General features: G+C 39.1%; 1 protein-coding gene and 1 pseudogene across 2 annotated transcripts in view; one reads left to right on the top strand and one right to left on the bottom strand.

Moving 5' to 3' along the window:
- Positions 1-776: 776 nt before the first annotated feature.
- On the top strand, positions 777-16373 carry LOC110315009 (zinc finger protein 431-like). The gene is made up of 4 exons (XM_021189181.2): positions 777-889; positions 11198-11324; positions 11507-11567; positions 12838-16373. Exons 1-4 carry the CDS (start codon positions 887-889, stop codon positions 15338-15340), a joined length of 2694 nt encoding a protein of 897 aa, XP_021044840.2. The 5' UTR covers positions 777-886; the 3' UTR covers positions 15341-16373.
- A 993-nt stretch (positions 16374-17366) lies between these two features.
- LOC110315008 overlaps positions 17367-18448 on the bottom strand; it is a 4116-nt pseudogene continuing 3034 nt past the window's right edge. The window contains exon 2 of the transcript XR_002380194.1: positions 17367-18444. The product of XR_002380194.1 is annotated as a heat shock cognate 71 kDa protein pseudogene (transcript). The remainder of the gene's footprint in view (positions 18445-18448) is intronic.

The raw sequence follows: 18448 nt of genomic DNA, 5'->3' as shown, positions 1-18448 counted from the left end.
GGAGAGACACGGAGAAAATGAAACAAAGAGACAGAGCACACAATGTCTGGATTATATAGGAAGAGCTTCTGGGCAGGGAAAGCCCAACCCCTGGACTGGAAAGTTCAGGGTCAAGGCGGAGTATGCCAGCCATGCCCCAGATCAGGTGGGGACTGAGGAATGCTGTGAGAACCTGGAAGCCAGGTCAGCTTTCCTGTGTTAAATATACACATCAGCTGCTTGACACAGGTCGGCCTGCCCCAGCTGCAAAACAAAAATCTTGTTCCCCAAAATCTCTCTTTGTTAATATTCTGGGCACCCTTCCACTCGTAGGACAGATTGATAACTCCACTGCAAGTTGAATAATGGACTATGCAAGCTATCTACCTCGATTGAGGGAGTAAGAAGGGAAAGAGCCTACTGAGTGCTGCGAGGGGAGCTCTGGCTGAAGTCAGGACTTGAGGTTCACTGCCCACAAAGGGGAGGAGCAGGCGGCTGAGCAGTGGTGGGTGGAATGCTGGAGGAGTAGGCGGAGTCCTCCCGGGGGCTAGGAGGGGAGACAGATGGGTAGGCTATTAGAGGACCTAAACTAGTGCTACTGAAATGCAAATCCCTGCAGATCTTGAAAAGGTCTGGCCCAAGACTGGAAGCCTCGGCTGAGAACGTCTCTCCACCAGGTCCCTTAAGCTCAGTCTAACCCTAGGGAAGTGCTCATGTCACTCAAGACTACTGGCCAATCAGAGCCTTCAGACGGACCTGCCAGTCAGAAGAAGAGGCGGGTTCTTCCGGATGCCTTGTGGCAGGTTCCGCTAAGTAGCTAGCTGCCTTTAATGTTTTTCTGTGATGTGTTCTCTGTCTTGCCGCTTGATGCTGTGACGTGCGTTCAGGCAAGCCCCGAAGTTGTGACATGGTGAGCACAGGGTCACTGACAACAACCGGGAATAGCGGGGAGCTGAGCAGCGGGAGCTGATGTGAAGGGCAGGGTGGGAACCAGCGGCGAGATGCGGCCACCTGTGAGGACCTTGTGGTCCTACTGGCTCGCTGAACCCAGCGGTAGCCACTGAATAACTTCACTGTGGGGGCTGCATTTGCACAGGGCATTTGGAAAAGAGGCTTGTGTGTACAAACATCCTTGGCCTGATGCCAAATCCAGAGAGTTTTAGTTTCTACAATTTCTGTTTTTAGCATTTAACCTTAAGGTGTATGATCCTTTTGAGTTAATTTTGTGGAGGCTGTAAAAGGCATCTCATATGTTGGGTAGCAATCCAGAGTCAAGCTGGGATGTAAGAGTAGAATTGATGATGTAAAGGATTTACTAATGCTTAGGAGATAGTGAGTTACACCAAGTAGAATTTAACCTAGGGAGGACTGCCTGTAAAACACCCCACAGATAAGTAATATGTTAACCAGGGGGGCAGTTAGAGATTAGGATACACATGCTTGCTCACCAGGATTGTCCAGAAATATGACTCTGAACCATAACAAAGGAAACAACCCTGATTTACAACCAGCCACTAGGCCAATCCCCATATGAAAGAGCAGGCCTCTAACAGGGTGCTTAATGGGGCGTTACAGGATCACAATCAATAGTAAGGCATGGTGTGCCATAATGTTTTGGTTTTCTTCTTGAGAAAAGAGTAATTTTTCCACATGGGCAAGATGACACCTGGTGACAACCATTTGAAAAGGGAAAAAACCAAGGTTGTGTTCAGTGCTAGTCTGGGCCTTAGGCCTTGGTAGCTTTCCCTGAGGCCTTGAGCTATAAAACAGAGCTCCTTCTCTAAAACCAGAAATAGATTTAGGAGGTCTGGCAATGGTGTGGCACCAGGCCTTTGGAAGGGGTTGCTTCAGGTTCTGAGAACACAACTCTTTCCACCATATGGGATTTTGTTTATCAGTCCCAAGGCCACTAGAGGCTTGCTTGGTCAGTAATGTTTTTGAGATACACTGAGTTCCCCTTGTGCAGCACTGTTTGATTAGATTCTGTCTGATTGTGTCCTATTTTATAATGCTTGTGCTGACTTCATAGTTTTTTCATATGTTCCCTTCCATTTCCCCCGTGTAAGTAGTGTACAAGATGGTATTCTTCTTAAGAAGCTTACTTAGCATAAGAAATAGTTTGTGCAAGACCTGGAGCCTCAGTTTTACATCTTCTCAAAGTTCCATGCCTCAGCAGGCTGGGAAATCTGCCAACAGACCCTGACCCATCAGCCTGGCAGGCAGATCTCTCTCTCTCCCTCTCTCCCTCTTTCCCTCTCTCCCTCTCTCCCTCTCTCCCTCTCCCTTTCTCTCTCCCTCTCCCTTTCTCTGCTTCACAGGAGCAGGGGCAAACTTTTACTCTGCTTTTAGAAATAGCAAATGGCTCCCAACATTTCCTTTTATTTCTTCTTTGACCACAGCTACTAACAAGCTACAACCAATCTTCCTAAAAGACCAACAATCCTCCACCCTGCCTCTCAGGGTCCTCAAATTTATGTACCCTCCAGAAAGTTCCCAGAATTCCAGATGTCACACCAACACAGAAATCTGTAGCTGCCAAAATCATGCTTCTGCTAGAGCACAAGGCAAATCATGGTCAGCAGCTGCAGACAGTCAGAGGCTGCCTCACATCCCTACACCTGGGATTAAAATGAAAGCACATTCTTATAATTATATTTCTATGTTTTTTAAAGAAGCCAAAATTCCAGAATTCTTAAAAATATCACTACAAACCAGAATTGAATACAAGCTATTATTAAAGAGATTTTTTAAAATTAATCTTTTAATTTTGTGTAGAGTGATTTCTCCCTCAGAAGGCATATTTATTATAGAACAGCTACACCTTCAGACTTTCAGGAAAATGTTTCTGAGATAAGCTATGTTGACTCTGGTCAGCTTGATCCCAATCTCTTGCTCTCCAAGGCAAAAAATAACCTTGTTTTCCTCTTGATTAAATTTTCTAAATCCCAAGCCGGGCGTGGTGGCGCACGCTTTTAATCCCAGCACTTGAGAGACAGAGGCAGGCAGATTTGTGAGTTCAAGGCCGGCCTGATCTACAGAGTGAGTTCCAGGACAGCCAGAGCTACACAGAAAAACCCTGTCTCGAAAAACCAAAAGAAAAAAAAATTCTAAATCCTTAAATAAAAGGGATATATCATAACAGAGTTTTAAAATGACTCATTTGAGTCATATAATTAACTGTCCATTGCAGCAACAGGAAAAAAGATTTACATTTGGAGCATGGCTTCTGCATTCATATCAGAACAGGAAGAATAGTTTACTGTGTACAGTGCAGGGTAAAACAGGGTAAGCAATAGCTAGATCACTGACTAAAGATTAAGGGAGTCAGCTGCAGGGGCCACCTTTGTGAAGAACGATCTGATTCAGACAGAGTGGTGATTTTGTAATTTCGAAGCATGATTCATGGATATAAATGAAAACAGACCAGATTGATGGGTGTACAATTTGAGGAGGTTTGTGTTGAGCTAATGAATATTGAATTCCAATTAGTCTTTGATGACATAGTTAAGTGAGTGCAGAGGGTTGAAACACCAGGCCTTTGGCTGTGGCTATGTATGTCAGGACAGGTCTCAGCAGGTAACATAGAACAAGGAAGTCACAGTCAAACTATCTTATTAATGCTGTGGACCTGGCCGTCAAATTCTCTCACCATCCCTTAGTCCCTACCTGTCACAGGGTATGGCTGACATACCCACCCTCTAGCTTAGGGATTGGGGTGTCCTCCTAGCTGCCCTTCCTTATGAAATCCAACCATTTTGGGTACCTGGTCTTTTTCATCTGTCATGTCCCTTCCTGGCCTCTTAGTCTATCTCCCCCTTCTCCCTTTCACCCCCTCTTCACAAGGCTCAGGGTCAGGTCCATCTGGACTCTTCTGATCTGGCTATGCTCTCCCTTTTATCTATAATAAACTTTCTACTCCACCATACCTAGGAGCAGCCATGTCCTTTCCATTTTTATTTCTTTTTTTCATTCACCTCCCATTTACTGTTCCTTGATTTCAACTTCATAGCCATCTTTTGCTTCAGTTGTTGTTACTGTTTGAGTGTGACTGGAGTTTGGCTGTAAGACTTCTGAGCTGTGAAACAAAGGGATGACTACACTGGATATTGAGTGTGTGATGGAATGCACACACAAAGGACCTTGGAAGATGAACATGTGCCCTGGGAGAGTGAAAGACTCTACTAAAACACAAATTTACCATATTAGGGCCCTGTCTGCCCCTAGGGTGAAAGAGCAGAAGTGGGAAGGGCTGTGCTGAGTCATTTAATCTCTAATCTACCAATAAGGGAGCTGCTACTGTCCTGAGGCTCAGCTGGGTGGTCAAAGCTAATGAGGAGCTCTGGGCAGGCTAGCAATCAAGAAAAGCATCAGTGGGAGGTAGTTCCATATTCTTCTCTGATACAGTTCATCAGAGAGCTTTGAGAGAGACCACAAGCCATGCCATGGTGATTGTGGCAGCCACTGAGAAGAGCAGGTTGACTAATCTATCAGTGCCCAATCTGACTGGACTTGAATGGACTGTGAACCAGACTGTGGTTCTGTTAGTACATGTGTTGACCTGGACAGAGGACCTTAGCCTCAGCCTGCCTGAGTATGGATTCCCTGGGGAGTTCTGGCCATAGGAAGCTGTGTTGCTTATAATATCACTGCTTATAATATCAGTACTCAAGCATTGCATTTGTTGTGCAGTGGGAAGACAGGTTTCAAAACTGAAGGTTTGCTTTCTAGAAGTTCTGAACATTGCATTGCAAATTCAGTTTTGTGTGATAAAGTTTACAAATAGTTTAGAAAGTGGTAGAGAGGAAGTGATGATCATCCTTCAGTGATATTTGATTAAAATCCTTTTTCCTTCTCACTACCACCAGCCACAATGGTGTGATTCATGGAAATTCAGTTATAGGGTTCAAAAGGAGTTTCTAAGATGCAGAGGTATATCAAGTGTGCATGTGGGTAGCACAGATTTCACATCATATGCCATAATCCACATGGCAGGAAGCACACATTAAATTATTCTTCAACATTGAAATGTGTTTGAGCTCAGTTGGATAGGTATTGTGTGAGATCACAAGGAGGCATGGGGTGCTGCTGAGCCAAAGCCCACCTTTCTGATCACCCCCATGCAGAGAGAGCTGTAGAGCATGGTGCATCACATGAGGTCAATAGTGTCTGGAGGGTCAGAAATATTAACAGTTTTAGGGGTCACTTTGAGTTATTTTTGTGGGAGTTGTAAAGTCTGTGTTTATTTGTTTACACATTCAATCATAGATAATATTGGTCAAGTTTACATTTTTCCTGCCTGAGTTTCCTTGGATCTTTCGAGTAAAACTTGACTATAATTTGGAGCTTATGTTCTTGGCTTTTTCTCTGCATCTTCTAACTCTTTTACAAATACTGTAAACCTTTTGGTTGTTGTAGTTCCATGATAAGTATGGATGGAATTCACATTGTGCCAAAATGTGAACTATTTCTTCATAATCCTATTGACAATTCTGAGATTTTTCTCACATGGCAAATAGTTCTGGAATCCAATTTCCTGTTATATATTTGTAGGAGTTTTCTTTATATTGTTTTGAATTTACATTGCAAATTTAACATACCCAACATCCTTTTTTCTTTTTTTTTAAATATCACTTTAATGGTGTTTAGAGTTATATAAATGGGTAAAGATATTCTACATAAGTATTCATTTAGCAAACTATACTAAGTGTCTGAAGCTGAAAATGATGGGAAATAATGTACAAATCTATAGAAAGAGGACTTTAGTGACACAGAATACATTGTTAGGGTTACATAAACAATATCTTATAAATATGAATTAATTCAGAAAACAAAAAGTAAAAATAAAACATGGTCCAGAATTGAACAATGAATCTGGATGTGACATGGAATTGTGTATTAGCAATGAACTCTGATAGCAGTAGATTGAGATTTTCCACAGATACCAGCTAAAATTAGTTAAAACCATGTTATATTTGATATAAAATTGCACATATTTAATATATGTATTCTGATACATTTGAATATAATAACTATACCCAAGGAACCCCACTGTACCAAGTTCTCAAGAAAATGAAAGAATTGCCGTGGAACCTAGCAATCTTAATCAGTGTGTTTTCCATGCACTTGAAATTAGTTTTAAGAAGTACCAGAATTCTCATGTTCAATGCAATTGTATTCATGGTGGCCTAACTATGAGAATAACCTCAATATTCATTTATGAAGACAAGCTGGTGCCAAGGGGACATTGTGATAAATAAATAAAGACAATAGCAATGGTTAAAGAATTGTGCACTTGTAAAGACTCTCACAGTCTGTGTTGCATTTGGTCATAAAACAGCATGTGATTGCAGCTTAAGCAGTGTCAACCCACTTCTTTCTCCCTTCTCATTTTGAACTTTAGTGCACTCTTACTGGCAGATGGATATGAGATCTGCAGCCATCTTATCTACATTACAGGTAGCAATAGAAAATAAGGGGCAGAAAGCACAGAATCTAGCTGAAGCAATCTTCTCCAAAGGATTTGTCTAATGTTCTTTTAGAACATTATGTGGAGAAGAGAAATGAAATATCAAGCTTTTTGAAGCAAGAGTTATTATAGAGATGAGAGGCAAACAGAGTTATACAGTAAAAATACAGAAAATGTCTTTATTTGGATGGCATGAGAGCTTTCTGCCAATTAGTCATACTGCATGAAAAGTAAAAATGAGGTTAAGAAACTCACTGACCATTTTGTTTGATTTTAAATACTGATGATAAATTCCAGTTAAACATAGTTTGTAATAGTTTTAGATAGTTTTAGATAACAGACTTATCTCTTTGTTTTCTCTGGGTTAAATAACTTATATGGTAACACTTTCATTTTTGCTTTGGAGAATGTGTTTAAACATTTAACATTTTTTATACATCAGTTTACTTGTGCTTAATGTATAATATAATCAATATAGCAATTTTGTATAACATCACATATTTATTTCTACTATTTGAATAGTTATTAAACATTAGTTTTTCTTAGAAACAACCAAGAGTATTCCTTTGGAAGGAAATGAGCAAAAATCTCTGTAATTCCAAATTCTAAACTAGTGAAAGCTAACATAAGCTTTTGTTTCCTGAATGGTATATATTTCACATTGCTGAGAGCAAAACTTCTGATTTCACAGATATAGACTGGACCCAAGATAAGCTTGTAATGAGCTTGTATTGCAGGTTATTTGATCACATTGTGAACCCCCAGACTGTCTAATTTACTAAAAAAAAAAAAAAAAAAAAAAAAAGCTGTTTCTAATTGTGGTGTGACTCAACCCTTAGTACACAAATTTGCTCCCAAACTATGAAGGTAAAGTTAGTTTTAGAGGTAAGCACTCGTGTTTGTAAGTGATGTCTAATTGACAAAATGATGAGTCAGAAAAAGATCTGACAGAATATGAAAAGCCCAACTTTCAAGAGAAGACAGAGGAATAAGAGGAAGTATCGCAGAGGGTGAGAGGGGAAGGCAGTTTTACCAAAAGAGTTTTATGGAGACATGTTAAAGAAAGAACAAGCTAGACACATGTGAAGAGAGAACAAGCCAGAGAATGAGAAGCCAGATGCTAGACTTCTTTTGAGGCTGAGCACAGAAATTCAGTCAGAAGTGAAAGAAACTAGTTTGAATCAGTTAGCAGAAGAGGATTTTGAGCCAGAACAGCTGAGTTGACCAGCCAGCTAGAATTCAGAAAGAAAGAGAAACAGTGAGTTTATTCAGCAGTTAAGTAAGTCTCAGATGCCAAAAACATTCTAGACCTAGATAACATTGTACCCAGGCTAGAAACTTCTAGGACTAGGTCTAGGTTATCAGGAGGAAAAAGTAAGCCTCCAAGATGATGTTTTTACACTCCTGTGATGATCACCATCTACAAAAACAGGATGAGTACTGTATCTGTCACTATCATACTATCCCTGTCTTTACTATTTCCCTTTTCTTTGTTCATTATTGCTTCCCTTCTTCTTTGCATTTTCATTTAAGCAATATTGAATTAAGTTTTTAATTGAAGATAGATTCTTCTCTCATACAATATACCCTGACCACTGTTTCCCCTACCTACACTCTCCTAGCTACCCCCACCATCTCCTATCCTCTTCTTCCTCAGATCCAACCCCATCCCCGTTTCCTCTTCAGAAAGGAGCAGATATCCAAAAGAGAACAGTCAAACAGAACAAAACAAGATAGAAAAAGACAAGGTGAAAGCCTTCACATTGAGGCTGAACAAGGCAACCTGATAGGAGGAAAAGTGTTTCAAGATCAAGCAAAAGAATCAGGGTTACACCTGCTCCCACAAAAACACCAAGCTAACAGCTATAACATATTAGCAGAAGATGTGGCACAGACCCATGCTGGCTCCATGGTTGCCATTTACATCTCTGTAAACTTCCTAGAAATCCAGGCAGTGTTAGTTAGGCATGGGTTCCTTCTCATGTCAAGTGCCTCATGTTAAACCAGACACCACAAGTAAAGTGATGTCAAAAAGAAAAAAAAAAAAGATACAAAATTTAAGGTCATGGATTCTTCCTCTGTGATTTCAGTTCTGCACTGGTCCAGCCATCTATGTTTGACAGACTTAGAGCCTGAGTGAGGGAAGTTACTGTGAGAGTGCATTGCAGAAACCTGTGAGGATGAAGCCTGAGTTGCATTTTGAGACCACAAGATGTTGAGATTCCTAAGCTATGAGACACCTGCCATGGAGAGGTGTATGTAGGGAGTGGAAAAAAACTAACCAAGAGATGTATGAGAGGTTGCAGGGATGAGACAATCTAAGCCTTTTAAAACTGAGGCCTCTTGTAGTTGATTGAATCAAAAAAGTTCCCAGATAGGGTGATATCTTTGAACACTTATCTCTTCTTTTTGGCTTTCTTTGGGGGTCTTATAGTGCTAGGGTCCAAGAATCACTAAAGGAAGACTCCAGACTCAAGTAGCATGCAAAAACAAAGATCATTTTATTCTGCAGAATTCTAGCATGCAGAGGTCTACCATTCAGTAGGATGGAGACAGACATGTAAAATTTGCAAGCTCAATTTAAAACCAATTAGGGGAATTCCAGGGAGGAGTAGTTGATCTTTATCCTGATTGGTTGGCTCAATTTCCAGGGGTATGGGTGGCTTTGGGATTGGTCAGGGTTCTGGGAATTTTGGGAACTTTCCAGAACCATTATTCATTAACTATTCTTGGCTCAGTCTTGGTGGCAGGTGCAGCTCCTGGCAGTTTTTTTTTTTTTTTTTAAGATTTATTATATCTTAAGTACACTGTAGGTGACTTCAGACACACCAGAAGAGGGCATCAGATTTCATTACAGATGGTTGTGAGCCACCATGTGGTTGCTGGGATTTGAACTCAGGACCTTTGGAAGAGCAGTCAGTGCTCTTAATTGCTGAGCCATCTCTCCAGCCCTCCTGGCAGCTTCTGATTGGCTGCCAGTGAGGGGTGGTTTTCCTGTAATTGACTTATTTTGGACTTTTCCAGTTATGGGAAACAGAAACTTAGGCCTGGTCTCCCAAACTGCCAGTATGCAGCCTGTCATGGAGTCAGGCTGGCTTGGGCCATCTCAGTCCCCTCAATAGAAGCTTTTGTAGGAGGAACCTTTCTAGATTCCTTATTGGGATTGAGATTTGAGTATCTATAGACTCAACCCATTTCGTGTGTGTATGTATGTGTGTATCTGTGTTATGGTTGAACCTGATCACTCAGTTCCTTCTCATATTGTCTTACCTTTACCATTATAGATTCTATCCGTAAATCACATAAAACACAGTTGAAATAATTATTCAGTGCTAAACCTGGTGTTTTTAAATTTTTAATTTTGTTGGTTGTGTTTCTGTTTTTGTTTTTGAAGACAAAGATTTTCTTTCTCGCCCTGGCTGTCCTGAAAATAGGTGAATAGAATATGTGGGCCTCAAACTTAAAGGTCCACCTTACTCTAGCTCCAGAGTGTTGGGATTAAATGTTGGCCAACATGCTTGGCTTGTTTGTTTGTTTTTATATTATTTGCTGATGGACCTGTAATGTAGGTTTTTGTAAGTGCCAACCATATGCTGCTGTATTTATTTTCATTCACGTTGTGAACTTTGAAATTTGGCAGAGAGAATATTCTATTTCTCAGGATGGCATATATTCATGACATTGATACTGCCTGAGGTTTCTGAGTCATTGAATTGTAGGTGATAACATTCTTCCTATTTGTTGTGTTTGTTTTGATTTTTTAAATGAAAATGAGTATTTTGCCTATGTGCATGAATATCCACATAATGTATGCCTGGTCCCCATAGTAGTCAGAAGATAGCTTCAGAATTCCTGCCCTGCAAGTAATGGATAGTTGTGAATCCCCCTTGTAAATACTGGTAATTGAACTCAATTATTTGCAATACCATCAAGAGCTCTCCACTGCTGAGCCATATATCCTGTCCTATGTTGCTTGTTTAGGACTAACGTTTACATTGCCAATATTTTCATCTGTCTGTTTGTGTCTGTTTAAAGATGCATCCCCTTTTAGTAAGACCTCATTACTATTAATAGTTTAAATTTAGGTATTCTGAAAGATGAATATAGAACTGGAGTGAATATGTAATTCGTTGCAGGAACTCCAGTAAAAACTTCTGAGTTCTTTCTCTCTTTCCTGTTTGTTTGATTTTTACAGGAGAGACAGGGTCTTAATATATACCTCTGGATGTCCTGGATAGACTAGGCTGGCATCCAACTCAATGAGATATACCTGCCACTGCTTCCTGAATGCTGGGAGCCAATATGCTCATCTTGCCCATCATTTTTTTGTAGGTAGTAATTGTTCATACAATTTCTCTGATGTGTGCTAGTACTCTTTGCTTCTCTCTCTCTCTCTCTCTCTCTCTCTCTCTCTCTCTCTCTCTCTCTCTCTCTCTCTCTCTCTCTCTCTCTCTCTCTCTCTCTCTCTCTCTCTCTCTCTCTCTCTCTCTCTCTCTGTCACACACACACACACACACATAATTAGCAATTCTCTTGCAAGTTATATCCTATTCAAAGAGCAAAGAAATGACAGAGGTGAACCTTATTATTCAGTTTCTTTCTAAGATGACTTGGTAATTACATTAGAACTTCTAGGTCAAGAAATAAGTGGAAGAAGCACCAAAATTATACATATATATTGTCAATGAAGCATATGTTTACAGTCATGTTGTTATCATGGTTTCTGTTATACACATGTATGGGATATTTTAGGATGCAGTAACCTATGATGATGTGCATGTGAACTTCACTCAAGAAGAATGGGCTTTGCTGGATCCTTCACAGAGGAGTCTCTACAAAGACGTGATGCTGGAGACATACAAGAACCTCACTGCTATAGGTAAGATAGTGGATTTTCTTTCACTTTTTAAAATAATGGAAAACTGTTACTAATGCTTTTCTGCAATTTCAATTGAGAATGAGAAAGAATTAAGTGAATAAATCAGGTTCAGTAAAGATAGTAACTTAAATTTTGCCTAATTTCCAATAATATATCATATATTTTCTTAAAATATATTTTAGGCTACAATTGGGAAGACCATAATATTGCAGAACATTGTCAAAGTTCCAGAAGACATGGAAGGTAATTTTCATGTGCAAGTTGGTATGGATATGCCTCTGAAGGAATGTTAATGGGTCCTTGAAATTTTAAAGAAAAGCAACAATGTAAATAAAAAAGCACTTCTTTAAGTGTATGGATTATTAAATTCTCACAAATCCATGTGTCTCATTGTCAGGTGTCTGATTTGTGTTTGCAAAGCATCCCTGTAAGAAAGAAGACGAGGAAACAATGCCTTAACAGATATTACCATTTGCATCATAGCCATGTTACAGCTACTTTGTAAAACTGCCAATCTATTTAATCTCATACCACTCACATACTGCAAAAAATATATATCTATATAAATATATTGAATAGGTGATAAGGATATGTTCCTAATAAGCAAATATTGCATAGTAAAGCTGATTCTAAGAAGTAACATTGCTAAGTTTAAGTGAGAGGGGCAGTTTATTAGAGTCAAGAATATTTTGGGGGCTACCGGGCGTGGTGGCGCACACCTTTAATCCCAGCACTCGGGAGGCAGAGGCAGGCGGATTTCTGAGTTCGAGGCCAGCCTGGTCTATATATATATATATATATATTGGGGGAAAAAACTTAATTACTATACCACATGTCTATGATGAACAAAAAGTCAAACTGTGTGAATGCAATGTGGAAATCTTTCATTTGTTATTCTTCTTTTAATGTTACAATAGATATAAGCCATGTGAACATAGGGATATTGAAAGAAGAAATGTACTTCTCTTTCTCTGTCTCCAAGAACAATTAATATGTAGTAGTCCCCATTTGAGCAGACTTTCTCAGTGTGATACAAGTTTATAATTAGTTGGTTTTCCAACTTTACTGGGAATGTATCCATAAACTCACACTGCAGAAAATACCTATAAGTACTGGAATGTGAAAATTCTTTTCTGTTTGTCCTGGATTACTTTGCCAATGTAGTATGCAAGTGTAGTGTATTTCACAATATAGGAAAATTTATGAATGTACTCAGTGTGGTAAAGCTCTGAGCTCTTCAATTTCTCTTCAAATATATGAAAAATCTCATAGAAAAAAGGGAGGCTACAAATGTTAGCCAAGTAATAACACTCTTACCATTATAGGTATTCTCAAAGATGCAAAACAACCCATAATGAAGGGGAAACCATGAATGTAAACAAAGCGATAAAACCTTAAGATGGGATTTGTCTTTACAATTAGACCAAATTGTAAAATTAATTCCTACAGATAAAAAGATTCATCGGTGTAGAGGTTGTGGTAAACCTTTCACATGTGCCAATTATCTTTGCAGGCATGAAAGAAGTCATAATGGAGAGAAACCCTCTGAATATACTCAGTGTAGTAAAGCCTTTGCATGTCACAGTTATCCTCAAAGGCATGAAAGACTTCATACTGGAGAAAAACCCTATGAAGGTATTCAGTATTGTGAAGCCTTTGTACATCACAGAAGTCTCCAATTACATAAAAGAACACATAGTAGAGAGAAACCCTACAAATGCAATCGATGTGATAAACCCAATCCACGACACAGTCATCTCCAAAGACATAAAAGAACACATACTGGAGAGAAACCTTGTGAATGTAAGCCATGTGATAAAGCTTTTACATACCATTCTGAACTTCAAAATCTTGAAAGAATTCATTTTGGAGAGAAACTCTACAAGTGTAATGGATATGATAAAACCTATTCACAACACAGTAATATCCAAACTCACAAAATGACACATACTGGAGAGAAACACTATGAATGTAAGCAGTGTGATAAAGCCTTTGCAGATCAGAATAATCTTAAAAGACATGAAAGAATTCATACTGGAGACAAACCTTACAATTGTAATCATTGTGGTAAATCCTTTGCATATAACACTAGTTTCCGAATACATAAAGCAACCCATACTGGAGTGAAACCATATGAATGCAAGCAATGTAGTAAATCTTTTGCCTCTCATGGTGAACTTCAAAGTCATGAAAAAATTCACACTGGAAAGAAACCCTACAAATGTAATCAATGTGGTAAAGCCTTTGCACATCATTGTAATCTCCGAAATCATGAAATAATACATACTGGAGAGAAACCCTACAAATGTAATGGATGTGATAAAGCCTATTCACAACACAGTCATCTCCAAAGACATAAAAGGACACATACTGGAGAGAAACCTTATGCATGCAAGCAATGTGGTAAAGCCTTTACATACCATTTTGAACTTCAACATCATGAACAAGTTCACACTGGAAAGAAACCCTATGCATGTAAGCAATGTGATAAAGCCTTTATGTACCATTCTGAACTTCAACGTCATGAGAGAGTTCATACTGGAGAGAAACCCTACAAATGTAATCAATGTGATAAAGCCTTTGCACAACATTGTAATCTTCGAACACACAAAATAATACATACTGAAGAGAAACCCTACAAATGCAGTAAGTGTGATAAAGCATATTCACAACACAGTATTCTTCAAATACATAAAAGTACACATACTGGAGAGAAACCCTATGAATGTGATCAGTGTGGTAAAGCGTTTGCATATCCTAGTTATCTTCAAAGACATAAAAGAACACACACTGGAGAGAAACCCTATAAATGTAATCAATGTGGTAAAGCCTTTGCACAACACGGTCATCTCCAAATGCATATAATGATACATACTGGAGAGAAACCTTACAAATGTAATCAATGTGGTAAAGCCCTTGCATCTCATAGTTATCTCCAAGTACATAAAAGAACACATACTGGAGAGAAACCCTATGGATGCGATCAATGTGGTAAAGCCTTTGCACAACACAGTTATCTCCAAATACATAAAAGAACACACACTGGAGAGAAACCGTATAAATGTAATCAATGTGGTAAAGCTTTTGCATCTCATAGTAATCTCCAAGTACATAAAAGAACACATACTGGAGAAAAAGCCTATGAATGTAATCAATGTGGTAAAGCCTTTGCATATCATAGTTGTCTTCAAATACATAAAAGAAAACATACTGGAGAGAAACCCTATAAATGTAATCAGTGCAATAAAGCCTTTGCACAACACAGTGACCTCCAAATGCATATAATAACACATACTGGAGAGAAACCTTACAAATGTAATCAATGTGGTAAAGCCTTTGCATCTCATAGCTATCTCCAAGTACATAAAAGAACACACACTGGAGAAAAACCATATGAATGTAATCAATGTGGTAAAGCCTTTGCATACCATGGTAGACTTCAAATACATAAAAGAACACATACTGGAGAGAAACCCTATGAATGTAATCAGTGTGGTAAAGCATTTGCACAACACAGTAATCTCCAAGTACATAAAAGAACACATACTGGAGAGAAACCCTATGAATGTAATCAATGTGGTAAAGCCTTTGCATATCACAGTTATCTCCAAGTACATAAAAGAACACATACTGGAGAGAAACCCTATGAATGTGATCAATGTGGTAAAGCCTTTGCATATCATGGCCATCTTCAAATACATGAAAGAACACATACCGGAGAGAAACCCTATGAATGTAATAAATGTGATAAAGCCTTTGCAGGTCAAAATGATCTTAAAAGACATGAAAGAATTCATACTGGAGAGAAACCTTACAAATGTAATGACTGTAGTAAAGCCTTTGCATGTAATACTAGTCTCCAAATACATAAAGCAACCCATACTGGAGTAAAACCTTATAAATGTAAGCAATGTAGTAAATCCTTTGCCTCTCATGGTCAACTTCAAAGTCATGAAAGAGTTCACACTGGAGAAAAATCTTACAAATGTAATCAATATGGAAAAGCCTTTGCATGACACTGTCATCTCCAACTGCATAAAATAATACATACTGGAGATAAACCCTACAACTATAGTCAATGTAAGCCTATTCACAATCAAGTTACCTCCAAGTACATGAGAGAACACAAACTAGAGACTAACCCTATGAATGTAACCAAAGTGGTAAAGCCTTTACAGTTCACACTGATCTTCAAAGGTGTGATGGTTTGAATATGCTTGGCCCATGGTAAGTGGCAATGTTAGGAGGTAAGGCCTTTCTGGAGTAGGTGGGACCTTCTTTGAGGAAGTGTGTCACTGTGGGGGTGAGCTTTGAGAACCTATGCTTAAGTTCCAGGTCAGAAGAATCTTCTCCTGGCTGCCTTCTGATCAAGATGTAGAACTCTTGGCTCCTCCAGCACTGTATCTGCTTGGACACTGCCATTCCTTCTGCTATGATGATAGGAAACTGAACCTCTGAATCTGTACACTACCCCCAATTAATGTCCTTTATCAGAGCAGTTTTGGTATATTTTCATAGCAATAAAACTCAAGACAAAAAGCATAAAAAATATCACACTAGAGAGAAACCCTATAAATGTATTGAATATGGTGAAGCATTTGTATATTTCTATAGTCTCATTATAATAAAAGTATTCATACTTCCATTCACTGAAACCCTGTGAATGGAAACAATGTACAATCTTTGCCCTTCACAGTTATCTCTGAATGCACTAAAGAACCCATACTAGAGAAAAATCCTTATTAATGTGCTCACTATGGTAAAGTCTCTGTGTTTTGAAATCTGCATAGATCCATAACAGTTCAAACACCTCGTCAAAGTAAATGCCAAGAGTTGTTATAGTCAAGCTGTTTGGGTTAGAAGGTTATGGGTTAGGTTAGTGTACTTGGGGTTACACTTACTATTAGAAAGTTAATTGTTAGGGGGTTAGGATTACAAAGGGTAGGGTTAGAATGGAAAAGGCTACAGGGATAAGACTAAACAGTTAGGGTTATGGAGATAGAGTTAAAATGGGAAGGGTTACAGGGATAGGGATAGGGGTTAGGTTAGGGTTAGATTTAGGGCTATGGTGTTTCTTCATATGCAGGGTTAGGGCTTGGTGGATTATGTTTAAGGTTAGGGTAAGAGCTAGGTTTATGACTAGTGTTATAGTTAGGGGAGTTAGGGTTAGCGAAAGAAAGAAAAGAATGAATGAATTTGAGGTAGAAAATGAGAAGAGGTTGACTGGGGAAAGGGGGGTCATGAAAATGATATAAATATAGTATTCACATATAAAATTCTCAAAACAAATACAAAAAATTAAGGTGAAAGGTCTCAAACTGGAGGGTAAGGAGAGCTATTACCACATATTAGTGAAATTCAGAAACATTGTTAGGTCTTACCTTAAATATCATATATTCTGGGCCGGGCGTGGTGGCACATGCCTTTAATCCCAGCACTCGGGAGGCAGAGGCAGGCGAATTTCTGAGTTCGAGGCCAGCCTGGTCTACAGAGTGAGTTCCAGAACAGCCAGGGCTACACAGAGAATCCCTGTCTTCAAAAACAAAAAAATCATATATTCTAATGAACTGGAATACTCTAAAATAAGATACATAGGTTTCTAGTTGTATACGACCTATCAAAAGTAAATCATGAAGATATAAAAAACAATGAGCAGCTTTATAGAAAGCATTAAACATGAAGAAAAAATCAAATATCTACCATTAAAAATAATTACCAGACCTTCAATGAAATACTAACACAAATGCTTCTCAAATTATTCCTTTAAATAGCAAAGGAAGGGTACCTTACCAAACTCTTTAGTATTAGCCTGATACTAAAACCAGATTAAAACCAAAATAAAAAAATTACTGATCAATCTCCAATATAAATGTATATATTCAAGATTTCTTTAAAAAATACTTTCAAACTTGATTAAATAATTTTTCAAAAAAAAAATCACTCACCATGAACAAACTTGTTTATTCCATAGATGAAGTGCTGGTTCAATATGTCAATAAATTTTATAAATTTCACAAATGATCTCTTGTTTGTTCTTTTTTTTTTACAGTGCCAATTTAAATAATTTTATTATTCCATGTTACTTGTTTTGGGTCCCTGTGGAGCAATGCTCCACCCTCTTCTTGGACTAACTTAATCCACCTCTTCAATGGTGGGGCCTGAAGAAGCACCACCAGATGGGGGAGCTCCTCCACCAGGGAAGCCACCAGGCATTCCCCCAGGCATGCCACCAGCACTCTGGTATAGCTTGGTAATGATAGGGTTGCAGACTTTCTCCAGTTCTTTCTGCTGATGCTCAAATTCTTCCTTCTCTGCAGTCTGGTTCTTATCCAGCCAGCTGATGATCTCATTGCACTTGTCAAGAATCTTCTGTTTGTCCTCATCGTTGATCTTGCCTTGAAGTTTCTCATCTTCCACAGTTGCTTTCATGTTGAANGCATAGGACTCCAGGGAATTCTTGGAGGAAACCTTATCTCTCTGCTTCTCATTCTCAGCCTTGTACTTCTCAGCTTCCTGGACCATGCGCTCAATATCTTCCTTACTCAAGCAGCCCTTGTCATTGGTGATGGTGATCTTGTTCTCCTTTCCTGTGCTCTTATCTACAGCAGAAACATTGAGGATGCCATTGGCATCNATGTCAAAAGTAACCTCAATCTGAGGAACCCCACGGGGTGCTGGAGGTATGCCTGTGAGCTCAAACTTTCCAAGCAGGTTGTTGTCCTTGGTCATGGCCCTTTCACCTTCATACACCTGAATGAGTACACCTGGCTGGTTATCAGAGTAGGTGGTGAANGTCTGTGTCTGCTTGGTGGGGATGGTGGTATTGCGCTTGATGAGGACNGTCATGACTCCACCAGCAGTTTCAATACCAAGGGAAAGAGGAGTGACATCCAAGAGCAGCAAATCCTGAACATTCTCAGAATTGTCTCCAGAGAGAATGGCTGCCTGGACGCTGCACCATAGGCAACAGCTTCATTGGGGTTAATGCTCTTATTCAGTTCTTTTCCATTGAAAAAGTCTTGCAGAAGTTTCTGAATCTTGGGGATTCTGGTAGAACCACCCACCAAGACAATATCATGGATCTGTGACTTGTCCAGTTTGGCATCTCGAAGGGCCTTCTCTAC

Source organism: Mus pahari, unplaced genomic scaffold, assembly GCF_900095145.1.
Source record: "Mus pahari unplaced genomic scaffold, PAHARI_EIJ_v1.1 scaffold_7831_1, whole genome shotgun sequence".
Lineage (NCBI taxonomy): Eukaryota > Metazoa > Chordata > Mammalia > Rodentia > Muridae > Mus > Mus pahari.
Note: the sequence above shows the minus strand (reverse complement) of the source record. Positions and strands in the feature narration are given on the sequence as shown.